At 38.7% G+C, this 22,098-nt stretch overlaps 1 protein-coding gene across 4 annotated transcripts in view; it reads left to right on the top strand.

Annotated features, from left to right (window-relative positions):
- Positions 1-22,098, top strand: part of pard3aa (par-3 family cell polarity regulator alpha, a) — a 554,989-nt gene that overhangs the window by 430,903 nt on the left and 101,988 nt on the right. For all 4 annotated transcript variants that reach the window (XM_015602814.3, XM_015602813.3, XM_007238652.3 and 1 more), the window contains one exon: positions 6,539-6,808. In XM_015602814.3, coding sequence (XP_015458300.3) covers positions 6,539-6,808 — 270 coding nt within the window. The remainder of the gene's footprint in view (positions 1-6,538; positions 6,809-22,098) is intronic.

Raw genomic sequence — 22,098 nt, 5'->3', positions numbered from 1 at the left:
TGCAGCCAAGCTGCGAACGCCTCTGTGCGTCAGTCTTGCTTCTGCTAGCGATCGCAATCACAATGAGCGACTTCCTTTAGCCTCAACACAACACACCAACCGGAAGATCCATGATAAACATGTGGTTGATTGTTTGCCATTCCTATTGCTCTGGCAGCCTGCTTTCTTTTCCCATTCAATTTCAATTAGCACTTATTGTTTAAAGAGATCTTTGGTCTTGACCCATTGTGGTTTGACCCTTTTCTCATTTTTCTCTATATAAGGCCCCAAAGTGTTTTGTTCATTCAAGCAGTCTCTCTATCTATAGTTATCCATAAATCTCTATCCATAGTTTTAAATACATTTTTAGTATTTTAAAAATGCATTATGTCTAAATATTGTGAACACCGCTTGTATTGAATGCATTCAGGTGTTTTAAATTGCACCCATTATTGACCATTATCGAACATTTTGACCTCACTAATGCTCTTGCCACTTGCAATGCAATCAAATCCTTACTGCTATGCTCCAAAATCAAATAGAACAAAGCTTTCTGGGCAGTAGAATGGTACCACTTTAAAATAAGACTATCTTTATAAAGGGTTTATAAATGCTTTACAATTAGTTTATTAATTGTTACTAATTAGGTTGTAAATGCCTTAAAAATCATTAATAATCAGTTATAAAACATGCATAGAAAGGGCAACAATGACCTGTTGTTTGCGAAATAGTGAACCCACAGCCATCTATATTGTTGCACTTTCTAACTGTGTTATAGCTGATTATTAATGATTTTTAAGGCATTTACAACCTAATTACAACCTAACCATTAATAAACTAATTGTAAACCGTTCATAAACCCTTTATAAAGGTAGTCTTATTTTAAAGTGGTACCGTAAAGATAGACTACAAAAGCACAAAAATAGTATCCCTCAGAAGAAACAACAAATGAGCAAGTGTGTACAAACACTTTTGCTATAAAATGTACTTTAAAACTATATTTTAAAGTTTATAATTGCTCACAGCTCAACTCCAAATGCTGTCTTTATTTAGCAGATTTTAAAGTCTCTCAACTCTGCAGGTATTTCCAAACTTTTCTATTTAATGCATTAATGCATGTTAATCATTATCATGGCCAATCTTTCCCCCTTGCAGCGTGACAGTAATTGTGTTACAAAATAATTAGCTCATTATGCTCGGCAGTCTTTTGTAACATTTCACTGTCTGACTGGACCAATTAGCATGCGCAGTTCAAAGACAGATGACACAGACTGATTGTGAACCTGATTACGTTTGTAATTATATTGATAGTTTTGCTGGTGGCTAAAAGTGATTGTTAGGCCCCTTAGATTCTGACAATTATTGCGCTTATGAAATTACAATCTAGACCATGTTTTATGCACTGTGGCACTGTCATATGCTTTGAATGGCAAACAAGTTTTAATTGTAGCAGAAAACATTGATAAATTTTACCAGAACATCAAACTTTGAACAAGATATTCTTCACATTTGCAAAAAGGGGTTTCATCTACTAAATGTTCTGTTTAAGCCAGTGGTTCTCAAGGCACCCTTAGACAGTCCAGATTTGTGCTTTCATTTTATCAGCAACACATAAAAAAGTCTCCCAAGGACTATTTTGAGAACCACTGCTTTAGAGAACCAAAAAAAAAAAAAACATTTAAACATAAAAAAAAAAACTGGAATGTTCTTCACATTTACAAAAAAATACCAAAAAATCTGTATATATTGAAAGATATTTTTAAAGCAGTGATCCTTAAACACATAGGGTAGAGGTGACTGGTTTGAGATTTAATGCTTTGAGAACCAGCAGCAAGTTTTCAGATACCAAATCTGTTGATATTCAGGTGGTATTCTAGTTTCCATTAGGGGTGGGCAATATTATATCGTATACAATACATTGTGACACAGAAATATCACGATATTAAAAATCCATATCGTGATAATAGGGCTGTTCTGTCTTAAAAGTAGTCCATTATTTACTGTAAAGCTTTAGGTGTATTTATTGTATAATTGTTTTAGTTTGCAGTTTATATGCATGCACTAAATATTCTGCAATATTATTTGCTGCATTATATTATTTTATGCTGTATTATTTATTTTGATATGATTATACTGTTATACAATTATACTATATTCCTGAAATGAATTAATTATTTTAGTTTTCCGATATGACCAAGTATATCGTTATCGCAAAAATACCCTGAAATATCACAATATTATTTTAGAGCCATATCGCCCACCCCTAGTTTCCATGACATTTGTCTTAAAAGTTAGTGTACATTCTTAAAAACAAAGGTTACTATATAGGAAGTTCTATTTAAGGCAGTTTATATATAATAATATAATGATACTGACAAAACAGTTGTTCACAAATAAATGCATGCCATAACCACACACCATTTAAATGAAAGAAAGTTCCTTTTTAAACCTTTTGTTTTCCTGAAAATTATTTTATTGTTTGGGATTTTTTTCAGTTTTCAAGGATAATAAGTTAAATCATGGTAATAGCAGAGCTGCAGACAGTTATGTTGTTTAAAACACATCATAAATCTGACATGTTTTTTATTTGAAGTGAGGTCTAATTTCCCAAGAAGAAAATACTTTTTTTTGATATGTGAGATAAACAGATGCGCTCTGTGTTGTTTATAGCATTAAGAAGCGTGAAGTAACACCACATAATCCTGTTACTCACAGTATAACACTGTTCAATTTAAGAATCTCACTCTGAGAGTTGTGTTAAACATGTTAAATGTGTGCCAGTAGATGAGTGAGTTTATGTTAGATCTTTGCTGGAATACAGCAGTGTACTTGATTAGCAGTGAGATTTATTCAGCATGGGGAGGAAGGACTGCAGGCTAGCCTGAGTGCTGTTTCCTGAGTGTTTGCACTCAACCTTCATTTTTCACCTAAAAAAAACAGCTTTAATCCCTGCTGAATTGTTTAGAACTTGTGTAAATACTCCACATGTAATATCTCTGCCATTGCCAGCCATGATTAATGTGTGATTCTTCGCAAAAACAACTTTTTGAGCATTTGGGTTATGGAACATACTTTGTTCTCTGGAACATCCATGTGTGGTTTTGGCAGAAATGGTTTTGGAAGGGTTTCAGGCTAGTTTGGCCAACTCTTTTGATAAGGAAATGATAGGAAAACTACTTAGATATGGCTGGGCGGCTCCTAATGAGCTGATAAAGATGTGAGACATCTTGTATCCATTTTAGGGTTGCTTGACACAATCTAGAGCGCGCTATTTTGTTACATACTTTTGGCTCGTTACTTAGAGACTGAGCGGTCAGCGGTGCTTACCTTCCTGTTTCCATAGCTGCATCCTCCTCCTCCATAAGATGAAATGCAGCACAGCTGTAAGCTAATAAAATAGCATTTAACTCTTAATTACTCGCACATCTACATGCTCACACCCACATTTCACACTCTCACTTCTGCACATCCTCATAAAAAGAAACATTTTCACTGCACACTGTTTTTTTCTGAAAACTCTCAGCAGCACTGTCTAGGCTAATTAGCTTCAGGCTCAGAAGCTCGCTAAGAGGGATTTGTCCTCTCTCAATGTATAAACACTTTGGAATTATGTGGATTTCTCTGTGATTGTCTCCTAAAATGTGGTCTGATCTTCATTATCCAAATAAAACACAACAAACAAATACAGTATCGGGACTTATCTGGGATATAATGGAAAGGATTGAAACACCAGAGATTCCTTTAGCCTTTACTTAGACAAAAAAGGACAGATCAGTAATTATGTTCAGCCAGTTCTCTCCTCTGGGCTAACACCTCAGTGGGCCATTGATTGAGTAATGAAATAAACAAGACACTGGCTCTCCGAACTTCCATCCAAACAATTAGTGCACTCTACAGCTTTGGAATTCAGACCTGAGCCAAGCTGAACTTAAATCTGTCCACCACCAGCCAGAGATCACTCCCCACATTTTCACTGACTGAGCTGACCAAGTTAGCTCATAGCTTAGTGGCAATAAAATGTACCCTTATTTTTATTGAGAAACACCATTGTAGGATAATAATTACAAAGTATATACAATTGTATTACTAGCTATCCGTTTGACATTTATACTGTGCTGAAATATCAACACAGACAATTGCTTGAGCATGGTATAAAAGTTCATGCTGGTTTAGCTCATTGATCAGATACAGGTTATGTATGTTTGAGTTTGAAAGGTTTAGCTAGTCAACACTCTAGACCACCATTATGGCCAATCTTGACCACTCTAAACAACCAGCATACAGCATACATACTCTCAGTATATAGCTTAATGCACTATGGAACTTTAGAAAAGAAGCAGAACCCATATCAGCCCATGCTTTTGTGCCTACATTGATAATAACATAGAGTAGTCCATGTAAAAAAAGACCATTGTGCTTCAGTAGGAACTTTTACAAACATGCCCATTGTGTAATAAACTGAGAAAGCACACATAGAGACTGCTTCACTGTTAGTCTAGCCTAAGCCTCTGTCTCTCTCACTCTACTACATTTAATACCCACAACTACCCACACTCTATGAAATACACACAGAGCTGCCTGTGTGGCTCCTTCCTGCCTGTCCACTAGGTCCACCTACTTATCGTCCCCACAGGCTGAAGGCTAAATGAGTTTTAGTTTGTGACCGCGGGACAGGGTCTGGCCTAGCCCTCTTACTTGCGCTAGACATTATCTAATTCAAACACACGCATTTCTCTTGCCGATTTGATTTGGCTATTATGCGACGGTGTGCCGGAGGCACTGTCTCGCTATTGGGTTTCTGTAAAACCTGTCATAACAAAAGCGCAGATCTTCCAGGCAGCGAGGTGACATCAGTTTCTGAGCAGACGGCAGGTGGGCGGACTTCACTCTTGTTCCACGTTTCACCCTGTCCAAGGCCCAGCATCAAAGCAACGGTTTAGCAAGGGCTAGGTTCAAAGAGGGGATTCTTCTAGAGGCTTTGAGCGATGGCTCAGAGAGAAATGCTTGTGTGAATTGGAATGGTTGGGACACATTGCAATTGTTGTTGGTTTCCACAAACCCCAGCAGTTTTCCCTCTCATTTCTGCTAGGCTATTAACTTCACATGACATAGAAACATACGCAGTTCTTCTACAGACTGTCTCAGAATTAGATTTGCACAGGCAAGAAAGAGAACAAAATGAAGCTACAGTGAATTGCATTGTAATCGTATTAGGCTGGCAAGGAGAAAGAAATGCTCATTGTTGAGAAATTAGGTCACGCTTATAAGAGTGTGTGGAAACATCCCGTTTTTTCTCCCAGGGAAACTCCAGCTTTGACCCTTGGCTGTCAGTCAAATTCACTGTGATAGACAGCTGGCAGTGAGCAGGGGTCAGCTGCGTCCTGGGGTGGTGCTGAAACAAGGTGCTCCCAGCAGTGTGGGTTTGTTAGTGTAGAGAGAGTGGATGGCTGGAGTGAGGAACTGGCCTCATTGTTGAAGCCCATTTGGTTCTAATAAAGGTGGATGGGGTTGGATGGCAGAGATCAGTTTAGAGGTCGCGCTCCAGGAGGGCTTCTCATGTCCGTACCAAACCTCCTGGCATGCCTGTATCTTTTGTGTAAGGCTCTCTTGTGCAGACACATGGACACACATACCCTCAAAGCCACAATGAAGGCCCTCATTCACCTCGGCCTACCAGAAATGTCCTGAAAAAGGCCGGAGCGAAAGGGTGGTAGAGACAGAAAAGGTCGGCTGGAGGCAGATCAGAGGAGCCCCACTTTTCCTGCCATTTCCTGCCTTCAGGATGCATTGCTCCACTCGTCTCCGGAAGGACTCCTATTGCCCATTTTTGCAGTGCGATGTCAGCTGCACTGCCCTGCTCTGTGTCTCTGTTCTGAGGGAAATCAGCAGGAGAGGAACTCTAAGGAGACAGGGCCTAACCTCTGCAGATAGCTGATGGAAGTGTCCTCCCAAAGGAGATTCCTGAAAGAATGTTGTCTGGAGGTTCTGCGGTGCTGCTTCCACCTCGCATACTGCCTTAATAGGGGAGAAATCCAAGGTAAACACTGAAAGGGCAGTCCAGGGTCTGAGCAGTCCTATAAACCCAGTAGGAGCTCAAAACTCATACACAAACATGAGCACAGCATGAAGTCCTACATCATTATTTAAACAATGGTTATGCATCTAAATTGCTTTATTTAATGGGATTGAACTTGTTTTTGTCATTGTATTTAAGTTTATTATTACATATGTAGTTGCCAGATTTTTTTATAACTCTTTATTTTGAAGGGTATTTTGAAGCCACAACAAATGCAAAAGCATTGTATAACACATTGTATAAACTGCTGTTCTGTTGTGATGACTGGGGTTTTATGAGGCTATTTTATTAACTTAAAGTAAACTACAATGATAGCCATTTTTTCCATGTATAACAGCATAAAGATTTATTTTCCAAGTACTTAAGGCTGGATCATGCCATCTTTAATGAGGGTCTCTGTAATCAAAATTATTTAATACTTCACTTTTACGCTTTTTAAGTGTTGTAGAAATGTCACTGAATGTGTGATTGTGTATTTTTTAGGATCCAGGCCAAGACCAGGGAGCTACGAGAACGACAGGCCAGAGAGAGAGATTACGCAGAGATCCAAGACTTCAGCCGCACCCTAAGCTCTGATGAGGAGCACACCTACGCCGGCATCGGCTCACTGGACTCCTCCATGGACAGCAGCCAGAGCCTGAACCAGCAGACCCCTGGGCAGGAGAGGCCCCACAGCCTCAGGGAGCAACCTCTCGAGGCCCTGTATGCCCAGGTCAATAAGCCTAGGAATGGCAGGCCTCCTTCAACAGACAGGTAAGATCTGTTCTTGAATATCTCATGCTGGCCTGTATTATTTTAAAGCTGTGATTGTGGAAGATGATATAAAACAAGAAGCAAAATGTGTAGTACAGAAAAATGAAGTTCAGATTCACTAGATGTGAATCTAGATTTGAAATAATACACAGGTAATAGTTTGCCTTTATTTTTTTCCCCCAACACACTAGTCAATGAATTGTCCCTGAGAGAGAATTTATAAAAGTTCCAAGAATTGTCTAAAGTGATATTTTAGACTGAAATCATGTTTGAAGATTTTCAAGTACTGTAGCGCAATCACACACCAGACATGTAGCACCACATAGCATTGTGCCATGCATGAAACAATTGGTACAACAAAGTCAGATTTAACCTTAATTAGACCAGACAGTGAGATATTCTGAAATAACTGATTTTAGAAGCAGTGTTCAAAGAAGTTTTTGTTCTTAGAAAGTTGTATTTCCCTTCCCATCCTTGACCTACAGAGGAAACTCAGGACACAGCAGTCACGTTTGAGATATTTTATCAACTGTTGTAGCAAAGGATAGCTCTGCTTTTACACTTTCTCCAGAATAACTCCTGCACCCTGTTAGCTTCCTCTTTGTTCTCCGTCTTTTCTGCTTGGTGTGCGATTTAAAATGAAGACGACGTGCTTGGGTGTCCTCTGGCGTGTGACTGCAACTCTGCTTCACATTGAAAAGTCAAACAAATGCAATAATCATGTTTCACCGACTTGTCCCGGCGGCAGGTCTTACAGCTAAGGTAAATCATCAATAATTCTCAAGGTGTGAAAATCTAATAACAACCAGCCTGCTGTATTATCCCAGATAATGTCAGATTCTCTTCCCATCCCAGTCCTTGAAACACATAGCCAATTGCTAAAAATGTGCCTGCATCTATTGAGCAGACCCAAGACATCTGTCTGCAATCAGATTGTTCAATATTGAGGGCAAATCATTTGTTTTGTCTGAATTTTCTTGGTGTGGAAAAATATAAAAGATTGTTTTTGTTTCAGGAGTTGGTCTTTAAAGTTTAATGTTGAATATCAGGCTCGTTCTTGGATGTCGTTGTTTTTAAGGTGAATCGCAGCTACTTTATGATTCAGAAGCACTGTTGACACTTTATCCCAGTGATGAAATTGTGCCAGACTGCGTTTCTTCACAGCTGCTTTAACATTCAATTTAAAACATTTAAATGCCACATTCCCATGTTCCTTAATTATCATAGAGACATCTGCATGCACAGCTGTAAACTTTCTCAGCCTACTTCGTAGACTCTCTGCCATCTATTATCTTCTCCTGTCTCCTCATTCTTCTCACTCTCCTGCATGGTAGGACATTCTTCTATGTTTGGCCTCAGTTATGAAAATAGCTGCATAAAAAGACAACATTCATCTCTTCAGCTCTAATAAGTCTCAGTGGACTCATTAAGACAGATGATAATTACCTCATCCAGGCTAATGGAATCGAGCACATGATTGACAGCCGCCACTCAGGGTTTTGTGACCTTTCAGCCGGGCACAGTGGGAGGGGCATTAGGAGGCAGCCTGCTGTTGTTCTCAGCAGTAGATCCCTCCCCCACGTTGTGAGCAGTAGGTCTCCCCATGACCCCTCTTTGCTGTGTGACCTCAGCGTCTGGATGACAGCACCATGCAGCAGCTCAATAAGCTGCCTAATCCCACTGCCGATACCTCTGGTGGCAGAAAGAGACCAGTGGTCGATTCTTAACCCCTGTGGACACTGCTGGCCCGTGACAGCTTCAGCCTGGGATTATCTCTCATGATGACTACAGATTGCACGTTGTTTGATATTTTTAGCACATGTATAGATTAGTTTAGATCAAGTTCAGTGTTCAGAAATCAATATTTGATGGAATAACCCTGGTTTTTAATCACAGTTTTCAAGCATCTTGGCATGTTCTCCTCCACCAGTCTTACACACTGATTTTGGATAACTTTATCCCACTCCTGGTGCAAAGAATTCAAGCAGTTAATCTTGGTTTGATGGCTTGTGATCATCCATCTTCCTCTTGATTATATTCCAGAGGTTTTCAATTTGGTAAAATCAAGGAAACTCATCATTTTTAAGTGGTCTCTTATTATTATTATTATTTTTTTTTTTTCAGAGCTGTAAATATTAAAAAAGCATCCGGACCAATTAGTCTATCCTTCCTTCCGTTCATCTGTCTGTCTGTCAATCCGTCCATGTGCATCCACTTGGCATACCACAACAACCACCTAGCAACACCTTAGCCGCCGTATCATAGCAACTGCCTAGCAGCTGTCTAAAAAATGTTGGAATGCCTTAGCCACCACATGGGAATTAGTAGTAGCTGCCTTGCAACCCCGAAACAACCATATAGCCTTTATTAACCTTTGCAACTATCGTGGATAGAATAGCAGTTCCCTAGGAACAACATCTATTATATGTATATCTGTCTTTCTTTAGTTGCAATGGCATCCAATGACATTAAATAACTTATGTTTGTTTATTTATTTATTTATTTATTAAGTTAGTTAGTTACTTAGTTATTAATTAATTAATTAATTAATTAATTGTTAATTAATTTATTCATTCTAAAACAAAAATATATATATATAGATGTTCCCATGTGATGAAGTAAACATGTGTCTGTTAGTGGTAAACATTGCACACCATGACCTAAATATTCCTCGTCTTCTTTAATGTGCTCTGCAAGTGAATCTTCACTTTAAAGTTAAAAAAGCAAGACGATGCCAAGAAAGAATAAGGTGAGGAATCTGCAGTGTCTTATATATTCTATTACCCCTCTTGCACTTGTAAGAGGTTGAAAGAGACTGAAAGACGTTTTATCTGCTGCCCTTTGTTCTGGGTGTGCTTGGCCCGGCTGTTGGGAGCTGGCGCGGTGCTGTGTGTTTGAGGGAGCTGGTTGGCTGCTGGTTTGGAGTGTGTGATAAACAGCTGCTTTTGTCTTCGCCACTGAATTCACAATCATCATCTCATTCTCTCTTCACGCCAACGGTGCCTATTTATAGCAACCTGTGTGGTGCCAATTCTTTTTGGTGAGGAGGGGGGTGATAATGCAGGCGTATACACACACACACACACACACACACACACTTACCACATGGGTGTAGCTAATTGCAAACAGATGCAACATTACCTCTCACACATATTTAATTTATTTTTTTTTATTTCCAGTTTGGTTGGCATATGCATTTTTGTATCTAATTTTTTTAAATAGCGACCACATTGTTTTGATTTTTTTGTGAGGGACTCTTTTTACGGCCTGAGGCTTCCATGTTGAAGCACTGGATTGTATTGCCTTATATGGACATACATATCTTTTTGGATATTTTGAAAAAAAATTAACATGTAGAGACAAATAAGGTCTTGATTGGCCATTGATGTTCCTGCTTTTGTTTTATTTTGTGAGCTAAATAGCTTTTTTTTGTGGTGTTCATAGTTGTGGTTGGATTGATGAGTAATGGTTTGTAGAATGATTGTTAAAACCAAAGACTTAAATCATGTTCTCAGTAAATGAAACCTTGATACGGTGAAGCTAAACACAAATCATGCTGGAGAGTGTTTTAGAGCAGTTACAATCCCTTTATTGTTTGAGAAAAAGGTTAGAGAACATGTAGGATATATATATCACATCAGCACACTTTTTTGCTCTATCATATTAAATAATAAATATTCTAGACCTGCTTGAGATACTTGAGGTCCAGCTTTGATCACCACTGGTTTTAAGCATGTATGATTTGAAATAAACCATATTTTAATAGAATGCAAATTTCTTCTTTGGAACTTTGTGGAACATATTTGAAAACCAGTAGTTTTAAACCTGAAGGTTCAAAGTAAGCTATATCAGTAAAAAAAAATGTCTTAATATAGTTATATGGAGATCCCCAAAGAAACACTTTGACAAATTAGTAGTTTTAAACACAAGCACGTGAAATTACCCTATATTTAAATAAATAAGGGTAGATATGAATGTTCTGATTAATTTAGACCTATATCCTGTTAAAACGTGTATTAGATATGTTGGACTCCCTACTTTTGCCTAGTTTTAAGTCTTAAAAACTGTTAAAAAATTTGCATTTTTCTACATTTTTTTTGGCCATTTAAATCTGTGGAGGCAGTTATTTTCTCTGTCCAGAGATTATGTGGATAAGTTGGCATACTGCAGCAAAATATGTGAGGTTTCTTTAGAAGAACATATTGTATGTGAACCTTTTACCTTTCTTTCTGCACTCTTTTAAAGCCTTGGCCCCTCAGGCAGTCCATATTTTTTGCTCTGTCTCTGTTGCACGCCGGGTTGAACTGGATAAAAACTAGACTCTTGGGATCCCTGAGGTATAGTTTGAAGACCCACTGATTTTAAACACAAAGACTCTACAGCCATTGCACAGCATTACATTGGATTCATAAAGCTAGGCCCAAATCCTGTTGAGAGAGTGTTAGATCAGCAGCGTTTGAAACATTTGTCTCAGACTGCAGGAGGTTTAAAATGCAGGAACATCCACCAACAGGGTTTGTGTGAGAAATCAACATGCTCCTGCCTAATTTGCAAGTGTTTATGCGAAATAATGGGATGGGACTAGAGGGCGGCTTATCTCTGCGAGATCTGAAAAAATGCAAATGCCGCCCCACAAACTCCAACCAGTTTTTGTTTAGGACTTCTCTGCTTTGCATATCACTTAGAAGGCTGGGATTGTGAAATTTGCTGTAATGTTTGTCATTGTGGCTTTGAAATTAATCGTGGGCTCTCATTTTTTATTTAGCTCCCAAGGCCTGCAATCTGCATAAATGCCATAATGCACTTTGAGAAGCATTCAGATTCCAGACAGTCATTCATGGCCTCAATCAGTGCAGCCCGACTCCCTCACTGACTCAAAACAAACAACAAACAACCTTTTGCATTTCCAAATGAAAGCTAATGGAAATTTCATGGTGTCAGACTCCTACTATAAAAAGCTGTGTGCATGCGAGTGTCGGCTGTTTAGAATAAGCGGCTGTGCGGAGTCGAGAGCTCAGAGTCGAGAGGAGTGGACTTTCCTGAAAAGAGCCAGAACCTTTTCTCTGTGTTTATTCTTCTGCATGCTGGAGAAAAGGAAATCAATTTATCTCATTGAGATAACATAGAGAGAAGGACTTCCTCCCTGAAGGTGATGAAGCAGGAAGTGGGTAAGGTTCAGGATCTGGGAAATCATCTGTCATGTTTTTTATCTAGTGAGCTTGAAATGTGGCCAAATTATTTACCTTAAAGGGTGAATTACATTAAATTAAAGATTGTTAAAGTTTACTGGTCTTTACAGTCAGTGTAGAAAAAGTAAGTATTCAAAAATAAAAGTCTTTTTTTTTCTGATATCACAAAAGCCAGTGCATTAGCATAGCTCCACCTATACTGAAGTTGTAAAGAGAGTTTCAGGCCAAACTTCTTTTTGAACAAGCTCAAACTAACAAATTAATATTTTATACATACTTTGATCTGGATTATAATGGAATATAATAGAATATATTATAAAATACGTGCCTTTTAACATTTGTGTTTAACTTTTGATCCGTGTTGTCATTGGTCCATGTTGAAAAACTGATTTAAAATATTAAACCTTAATAAGTTAAAAGTTTTATACAATAAAGTCCTTGCGTATGAAGGTGTCTGTGAAGCTAGGCCATAGTACAGTTTAAAAATGTTGTCACTTTTCCTCCTCTTTATGGCATTCATATGCACAGTCATATACACAAATTATTCTGAAATTTGTTGGACTAAGCCTTACATTTAATAAACATTAAAACCCTTAAAAAGATTTTTCTAAGTAGCTATGTTGGAGATGCAAGATTTTGTCATGACAGCATTAATATATTGACCGGATATTTGCAGTGATCAGTAAGTGGTCAGTCAGGTTTAATTTCCTAGTCAGCACATTCCTCTGTGTAACCGTGGTGAGTTTTTGATTCGGGACTGTTTGCCCCTGTCTAGACAGATAAACACTCCAGCGACAAACCCTGCTGTCCCGCCGCCTGCAGCGAAGCATGTGCGGCTGAACGCTCACAAAACCCGCCTTTGTTTTTGTTTATCTGTGGTGCTCAGCTCCAAGTTGGAATCATTTCCCTTCTATTTGGACTTTTTTTTTGGATTTCTTAAAGCCTGGCATTAATAATTGGCGTGATTGCCAATCGCTTAGCAATGGGACATTGTGTGTAAGAAGCCGTCTGCTGACTAGCATGTGACCTGGGCAGCGATTAACAGCAGGCACTTGTTTTGGGGAGAGAAAGAGATAGATAGATATTTAGGGTTCTTTCATTTGGTTTGTGCAAAATATTTCAGTAGATGCCTCAACTAATGTGGACCAAATAAAGACTTTCTGGACTTTCCATGGTTATTAGTCAAGGCTCAAGCTGTGGGCAAAGCATTGGCTACTGACAAAAGGAAGGTTATTGATTAGCTGCTGATAAAGTATAACTGTTTCCGAGCATTGAGTATTGAGTATTTCCAATTAGCGAAGTAGCAGACGTTTTCCGACATCATGTAATACTACCTTCAATTACATTCATTTAGGCTCTTTAAGGTCAAGCTCTCTACTTCCACTCTTAAAAGCACATATGCAGCCAGTCATTAATACAAGCATGTTTTTGTACGTGCGGGTTGCAGTTTTGTTTTTGTTTTTCTTTGTTTTACTCCCAAAGCACGGCCCAGAGCAGTGAAATCAATAAAAGCTTCTTTTGACTTTGCCAAAATTGTTTCCAGCCCCATTAACCTCAGATTGTTCTGAGGAACTCAAGCCCTCAGTCTGGCATCCAGCCTGGAGATTAGTAAAAACACTGAAGACAAGCCTGCTGCAAGTCTACAGTCCACAGCTGCACAAATAAAACCGCACTGTAAGTACAATCGTAAGTCCTGTCCATCCGGTTGTTAGCGAGCCCAAATCGGAAGGTCAACGGGGCAATATAGCGGAGAACGCCTGGGCTCCAGCGCTCGTAAAGTATATAGAACCTAAGACTGAAGCTGGTGATCAAATCCCTGTTACACGCTCTCCGCATTTACTGCAACTCTGAGGCAAAGCCACCCGTCCTTTCCTTTTACAACTGATCGGTCTGGAGCTGGTCCTCCTTGAATGTTCACATGCGTATGTACTTCAAATGTTTGTGGACAACCTTTCAAATGAATGCATTTAGCTACTTTGTTGCACCATTGGTGACACAGGTGTTCACCTATTCCCATAGAATAGGACTCTCTGAACAGATAAACATGACCCTATTGGCACCATGCCTAATGCCATGTGTCAGCTAGAGGGGTGTTAAATCCCCCAGCACTGAGCTGTAGAGCAGTGGGACTGACTTCTCTCCAGGGAACACAGCATAAGGTGTCCCAAAAGATTTCAAATGCAACCTTGTAAGGTTAGTGTTGTAGTTTCTCTACGGTCAGCCATTTCCTTCAAAACACTCTGAGTAATTACTCTAAATTCCCCTTTAACTGAGCACACCTGTCATTAGGCAAAAAAATTTCATTTAAAATGGTAAAGGTCCATATTCCAAACCCAATTATCTTCATTACTTCTGCATGAAAATGAGTGTATTTGCTGACTGTGTTGTTTCTATGGATGCAGATGTTTAGCTGTGTGGCTACTTGTGTAAGTTCTCATTGCAGAGCATTGTTGAAAGTAATTATAGGCCACTGCAGGTCAAATAATTAGCTTACATTATCCAGGGGAATGGCAGTGCAGCCGCATACAAAAAAAGCTTTGTCTGTATCCACCAAGAATGCGCAAATTGGTAGTTTCACAATTTAAACAGACTTTTCTTAAAATTAATCAAATGATTCGTTCATTTCTCAACCATCTCAAGCAATTTGCTTGTTATCTGATTGTTTTATTATTTATTTTCTTCTTCCTACTTTTTTGGCCAGGTTTTCTCTTTTTATAGTTTTAAGATATCATCTTTGTTTTGGCTACAGTCTGTGTTCTGTGTTCTGATTCTGTGCTTGTATTCCTTGGCTCCCTTCTTAGGTAATAATGATAGGAACACAATTCTAACACCCAACTAACAGCATGAGGTACCACACCAACCACTTGGGATGCCATTGCAACTGCCTAGCAAACCACATATAGCATCCTCTCTAGTGACCATATATGAACTTTATTGCAGTCATATCAGCCACTCAGCAACACCATAGGAACCACTGAATAACCACTTGTCAACCACCAAGAAACCACTTTAAAACAGCCACTGGGAAATCATAAATTCTACTTAATTGTATGCAATTACCTAAAAACACCAGAGAAACCACATGTGATACTACAGCATCCAACTAAAAACAGTATGTCAAGCACTTATGATACACTTGCAACCACGTAGCAACATTATTGTGATTAGAAAAGAAACATAGCAACCACTTTGGTTTTCATTATTCTGTGTTTCCTTTAATTATTTAACTATTTTAAGTTAATGTGGAGTGCTTCCAATACTTTATTTCCATATAAGTAAAGTATTTAAAGGCTGATTTTTCGAAACTTTAATATTGTATATGCATCGTATCCAGTATTTTATCCATTAAAAAGTCATTATGAATTGGTGAGAGCTGTATATATATATTTATTTATTTATTTGCAAAGTCTGGCAAGTGAAGTGACCTCTTTTTAAGACAGGCAGCATCCAGAGCAGGCTTGAGTGCGTGCAGGACCCCAGGGGGCGAGTGGGACGGTGTGCTGTGTGAGCGCCGGGCTGACAGGTGTCATGCAGAATGAGATCTGGGGGAGCGTGAAGCAAAGCGTCACCTTTCTGATGCTCAGCGGGCTTGATTGACGGCTGTTCCCATTAGGGCTAGATTCTCTAAGCTTCTTTAAGCTGAAAGACAGAAAGACAGAGACAGAGAGTGAGAGCTCCCACTCCAGAGACCTGGGCCAGTGAGCAGTGCTCGAGGAGCTTCACCTGTAGAGACAAACTCTGAGCTGTTTCTGTTCTCTCTTTTTCTTCCCACACTTTCACCACTATCTCTCTTTCTCTTTAAAATCTGATTCTAACTTGTGTGAGTCTATATTTGGATTGGGGCATGCTAATATAAAAGACTTGCAGGATAAGCTGTTTCTGGTTTGTAGATGGACAAAAGTTTTGGAGCCCCTTCTCGCTCATTGTTCTAAAAGAACTCAAGGGCATTAAAATAAAAAATGTGTATTCTGCTTTGTGTAGCCCTGTCTCTCCTGTCCAGGAAAGGTTTTCTACTAGATTTTAGAGCACCGCTGTGAGGATTTGATTGCATTCAATGATGAGCATTGTTGAGGTCAGGATGTTGGACCCCATTCCCAATCAATCTTAAAATCTTACTGGATGGTGCACCTTAACTCCAGAGAACACAGTTCCCCTGCTCCAACTCCACAACAACAGAAAGAGACTAGTGAGGTTTATAAAGTGGGCAGGGATCCCTCAGGGACATGCACAGTTCACATGATAGCTGCAGCCCTTTCACAACTGTCCTGTTGTGTTAATGTCAGTTCTTTCAGTTGGGCTGTTCTCTTTACATCCGATTTCTCATCATTATAGTTATCATTTACCAAATAAAATGGACCATGTGTCAAATGTCTGGACTAGTTGTGTAGGATTCCGCTGGACTTTAAAAGCCTGAGCACACAACACAGAGACATTCTAAGAAGTGATCTTAGAACAGGGGTGTCCAAACTACAGCCCGCTAAAAGCGGAGAGGGCGCGCATTTCTAGCACAGAAAAACGGGGCAAAAGAGTCTAAAAGCGGAGAGGGTGCGCATTTCTAGCGCAGAAAAATGGGGCAAAGTGTTTAAAAGCGGAGAGAGTGTGCATTTCTAGCGCAGAAAAACGGGGCAAAGAGTCTAAAAGCGGAGAGGGTGTGCATTTCTAATGCAGAAAAACGGGTCAAAGAGTCTAAAAGCGGAGAGAGTGTGCATTTCTAGCGCAAAAAAACGGGCCAAAGAGTCTTAAAGCGGAGAGAGTGCGCATTTCTAGCGCAGAAAAACGGGGCAAAAGAGTCTAAAAGCGGAGAGAGTGCGCATTTCTAGCACAGAAAAACGGGGCAAAGAGTCTAAAAGCGGAGAGGGTGTGCATTTCTAACGCAGAAAAACTGGCCAAAGAGTCTAAAAGCGGAGAGGGTGGCATTTCTAGCATTACAAATCACTTGTATCACTTTGCATCACTTATATCAAGCCCACCTTTTGAAATAAGATGTTGTAAATTTGATGAATCAAACCAATGACTGACCATAGACTAATCTAAAACTGGCATAGGCCTCTCTGCTGTAAAAAAAAAAGAAAATCGAGAATCGAATCGTGACCCTGAAATCGGAAATAAAATCGAATCGAGGATTTTGAGAATCGTGACACCCCTAGTGTTGTTGATGTTATCCTAATCAAATTAAGTCCCAGAGGTACATCATCTACTTATTCTAAGGCACGTTAAATTCTCCAGTTCTGGAGTATCAGATCCCTACACAGTTTGGTAATTTGCCTGCTTAAACACACCAAACACACCAAAAGGGTAGAGAAATCAACAAACTGTGCTGGACCCGCAGTTCTCCACTCTTGTTTTAAAGGTACAATTGTCGTCATCATCGTCATTATCATCATCATTATCATCATCTTTGTTATTGTTGTCACCATTGTCAACACATCACTGCAATATAAAAACAATGTGTGTGAGGAAATACGTGGAACACATCAAAATGTTGCATCATTCACATTTTCTAAGGGTACAATCATCATCTCCATCACAGCCATTGTTTGCTACTAAGGCAATTTCTCAATTTTTTTTTTTTTTTTTTTTTTTTTTTTTTTTTTTTTTTTTTTTTGGATATACCAGATAATTTCACATTTTAGCTTGTTGGGATTTGATACAAAAGTAGAAAGATGCTTTAAATGGTTATTTGTGATTATGGTTTAAATGTGATTTTATACTTGGTAGACAAATGCAAATCTAATCATTGCAGCAGAAGATATTACTGGAAGAACGTCTGGGTTTACTGGAAAGGAGTTTTAAATTAATTTGTATATGTTTACTCATGCATTTATATGTGGCTTGGTCTTATCCAAATATAATCCTGATACTCAGGATGCATGGAGTTGCCAGGTGTAAACAGGGTCTTTCTGTTGGAGCTGTTTTTTTTGTAAGCAACTTCACACTCATCAGGTATGTGTACGTTGTATTGCACACTTTTATTTCTTATATACAACACTTTTCACATCAGTTGTAAAAAAATATTCGTTCTAATGTTGAAATTACAACAGACTTATTGCATTATCACTGTTTGCATTCTTTAATTAGCCCTGAATCCAGAGTTAATGGCAATAGTCATTTTATTATTATTTTTCTTCTCAATTCAATTACGGCATCATTAAACTCGAGTGCATCTGGAGCACTTTCTCTTAAATAGTATTTGTTAATAATTCATTTGTAAGTAGATGAGCGCGTCGAGATGGCTGCATATGCTTATGGAGCGTACGTGTTTAATTTCTTCTCTCATCAGACCCTGGGGAATGCGGAATCTCATATAGGGCCATATATATATACGCCATGCGTCAACACACACTCTTAACGATAGCAGGGTAGATTACACTAATTTCAACCCCTCACATCAGAGACAAATGGCTTGTTCCCTAATTCCTCTCTCATAATCTCTCTCTTCATCTTTCTTTCTCTCTCGTTTGCCAAATGCTACAAGGAGCTTGTTTCTCAACCTTTCTCTCATGCTTTTTTAAATAGTGTGTATGTTTTGTAAGGTCTTGTTCTGTTGGTTTTGTGTTGTAGCAGGATAGCGGCATCTGGTAATGTTTGGATGTGTGTGTGTGTCCCAGTGCGACATGCTGGTGTGGGAGAACATAATGTCCACATCAGTTAGAGCATACTCTTTGTTGAACTTCAACTTGTAGGAACGCTAAAAGCTCAAAGTGAGCTCTTAGTTTTGTGAAGCTATGCTTTTAAAAATTGAAGGTGCTAAAAGGGTTCTATTGAGTGCTTTAAGTGTTGTTAAAACTGAATGTTTTCTCCTTTTCTGTTTTTTTTTTTTTTTTTTTGCACTAAATTATTGTCCATAGTCAACTCTATGTTACATAAGAAACATATACAGGCCCTGGCATAATATATTGATCAGACATTGAAGCACACATTCTAGGCTTTAGTTTAATGATACATTTTGTTCAGGTCCCACAAGGTAGTTATAAAATATGCATAAAATATGACTAAAAATTTGTTGTGACATTTTGGGATATGCAGTAATATCAGAATATGACTGGAGTATGCGGTTAATGTCAGTTCTATAAATACAGCTCTGGAAAAATAAGAGACCACTTAAAAATAATACGTTTCTTTGATTTTACCAACTTGAAAACCTCTGGAATATAATCAAGAGGAAGATTGATAATCACATGACATCAAACCAAACTGAACTGCTTGAATTTATGTACCAGGAGTGGCATAAAGTTATCCAAAAGCAGTGTGTAAGACTGGTGGAGGAGAACATACCAAGAATCATGCCATGAAAACTTTGATTAAAAACCAGGGTTATTCCACCTAATATTGATTTCTGAACTCTTTATAAATATGAACTTGTTTTCTTTGCATTATGAGGTCAGAAAGCTCTGCATCTTTTTTGATATTTTATCAATTTCTCACTTTCTGCAAATTAATGCTCTAAATCACAATATACAATTTAGAATTTGAGAGAAATGCTGTCCGTATTTTATAGAATAAAACAACAATGTTCATTTTACTCAAATATATATATCTAAAAATAGCAAAATCAGGGAAATTGATTCAGAAACTTTTGTGGTCTCTTTTTTTTTTTTTTTTCTTCCTGAGCTGTATGTTAACACAGGGCAGTTCGCTCCATTAATAGGTTGGTCACCAGATTCAGAAATCAGAATTGGTCAGACCAGGTAACACTCTGGTCTTCACCTGTCCAGTTTTGATGATTCTGTACCCACTGCAGCCTCAGCTTTATGTTGTTGGCTGTTGAAGTTTATGTTGATGCCCATCAGCCCCAAGATTGGGTGATATTGCAATTGTTTCATACTATTTTTAGTTTGGCAGAAGAGCAGAACCTCTTCATAAGTGTTTTGTTTTGTTTTACCAAATCAGTGCATACACTATGGTGGTTTATCTCTGACATCACTGTTTTTTTATTTATTTTTTTATAAAACTAGATATGTAAATCATGTTTGGCCACAGGTTTGCAAATATGGTAAATACTCACACACACATGTGCTCAAACACACTTACTGATTCCTTTCATGGTTTGGACCAGTGTTTCGCAGCGGTAGGCCAAAGGCCCCGTGCAGTTAGTGTGTGTGGTTTTATCTGGTGTGTTACGTGCTGATAGTAAGTAGTATCTGGGAGGCAGAAGCGAGTGAATTATCTGGAGCGCCTGTTTTCATTTTTTGCTCTGCTTTAGAGAAGGCCCTCTGGGATGTGTACAAGGAGATGGAGCAAGAGGCAGGCAATTTATCCTGCGTTTCTATCATTACGTTCATTTAGGAAAGCAAACAGCCTGAAAGGAGAAGCAGCAGGTTTAAATGTACGCACACACACAAGACTAAACCTAAAACATACACATGTACAGACAAATACATATGATCGGCACATTTAATAGCAAATACCTTTTCTGCAGACACACAATTTAGATTTGCACAGGCAAATGCTTATGGACTATTGCATTTTACACATATACATTCACACTTAACACCAGGGGGAAGGGAAACTTGAAAGCCTTATGTGGAGAATCTAACTTTTCTCATTGCTTCCCTATGAGCTCCTCTGCAGGGAGATTTTTCACATTTCCATTGTTCTGTTTCTGTTTTTGCTCCATTCTGTCCATACCTGTAAGCTTTTAGAGAAAACCTGCACAGATACCTTCACATAAATTCAGAGTATGGGCAGAATCAGTCAGAAAAAAAAAAAACATTCAAGTAATATTGAGGTCTAGACTTGACCCATTGCTCTAAAAGTATCAGCAGCACCTTATTATTGACTTGATTCATTATTCCTTCATTCATACTTTTTTTTTTTTTTAGATATGAAGCAGATCTAAGTAGATAGCTTGATTTCTTTTTTAAATATGAAAGTTTTTTTGCTGTTTATCTGATGGAAACAAATTTGTTGGTCTAAGACTTACTAGGGCTTCCAATTTTGCTGTGTACTTCTAGTCTTTTTTAACATTAAGTTTTGGAATTTCCTGTTTTTTGTTTACTTATATTCATTTGATGTTTTTTCTTTCTTATAAAAGTTGTTTATTTCAGATCTCATTGCTGTTAGCAGTATCTCCTGAAAGAGTTGAGCTTGTATTTAATAACCATTTTCTGGAAATGAAAGAGATCACCGTTTCCAGGAAGACGAATTTCTTCTACATGCGAGTGCACTTATCAGAGTGATTCTGATTCTGGCTGAGAATGACCTGTGTGTTTCTGCATAGATGAAGAGAAATCAAATATCAAGCACGCCAGTCCCTCTGTCTGAGTCTGCTCTGCCGGCTAATTTACTCCCAGCAATCAGGCCGGCAAACACTCACTTAATCCATGTCCACCGGCCAGCCAGCCAGCCGGCCTGCAGTGGTCTTGATCACACACACACCAATGCAGTGGATTAGCAGCATTTTAATAGCAGTTTAAAGCCATGCTAACACTGTTCAGAGTGGCCAAACGGTAACAATCGGCATGTGGACGGTCTTCTATCGGGGAATAACAGTAAAATTATGGCTCCAATATTCACATAGTCTCACTAGTATGTTGTTATTAAGAACTATATATTTGCCATGTTCCAAACAACGATGTTAATTTATGGAAATTGCATGTTCTCTCCTCGTTACCACTGGCTGTGACCCTAACAATGGAGGATCAAAACAATGCTTTTTGCTTTATTTGATTACACATGACAAGCAAGCACCACCCCCTGCTCGCTGCCGTGTGTGTGGGGTGCAGGATATTACATGAGAGGAGCTTATTAGATATGGACAGAATGACTTTTTTCTGGGTCACCGCTGGGTGTTTCTATTTTCCTCACTTACTGTACGTATGAGATCTACTAGACAGTTTCCACATGATGGATAACCCAATTCACTAACTTAATCACAGATCCCTCAGCTAGCATAACATCCTCGCTTTCATCCCACACCGCTCACACAGTTCCCCAAAAATAGGCCCTGGAATAAATGCAATTGGAAAAAAAGCAGGTGATGGAGGGCTGGCCCAATTTCACCCAGAGTTAGCCCAAAAGTGGAGGTAGCTTTTTCCTTCTACTGTCTATCCAAATGTCTCTCCATCTCTCTCTCACGTTGTCTCTCCTTAGTGATATTCT

This window comes from Astyanax mexicanus, chromosome 6, assembly GCF_023375975.1.
Source record: "Astyanax mexicanus isolate ESR-SI-001 chromosome 6, AstMex3_surface, whole genome shotgun sequence".
Taxonomy (NCBI): domain Eukaryota; kingdom Metazoa; phylum Chordata; class Actinopteri; order Characiformes; family Acestrorhamphidae; genus Astyanax; species Astyanax mexicanus.
Note: the sequence above shows the minus strand (reverse complement) of the source record. Positions and strands in the feature narration are given on the sequence as shown.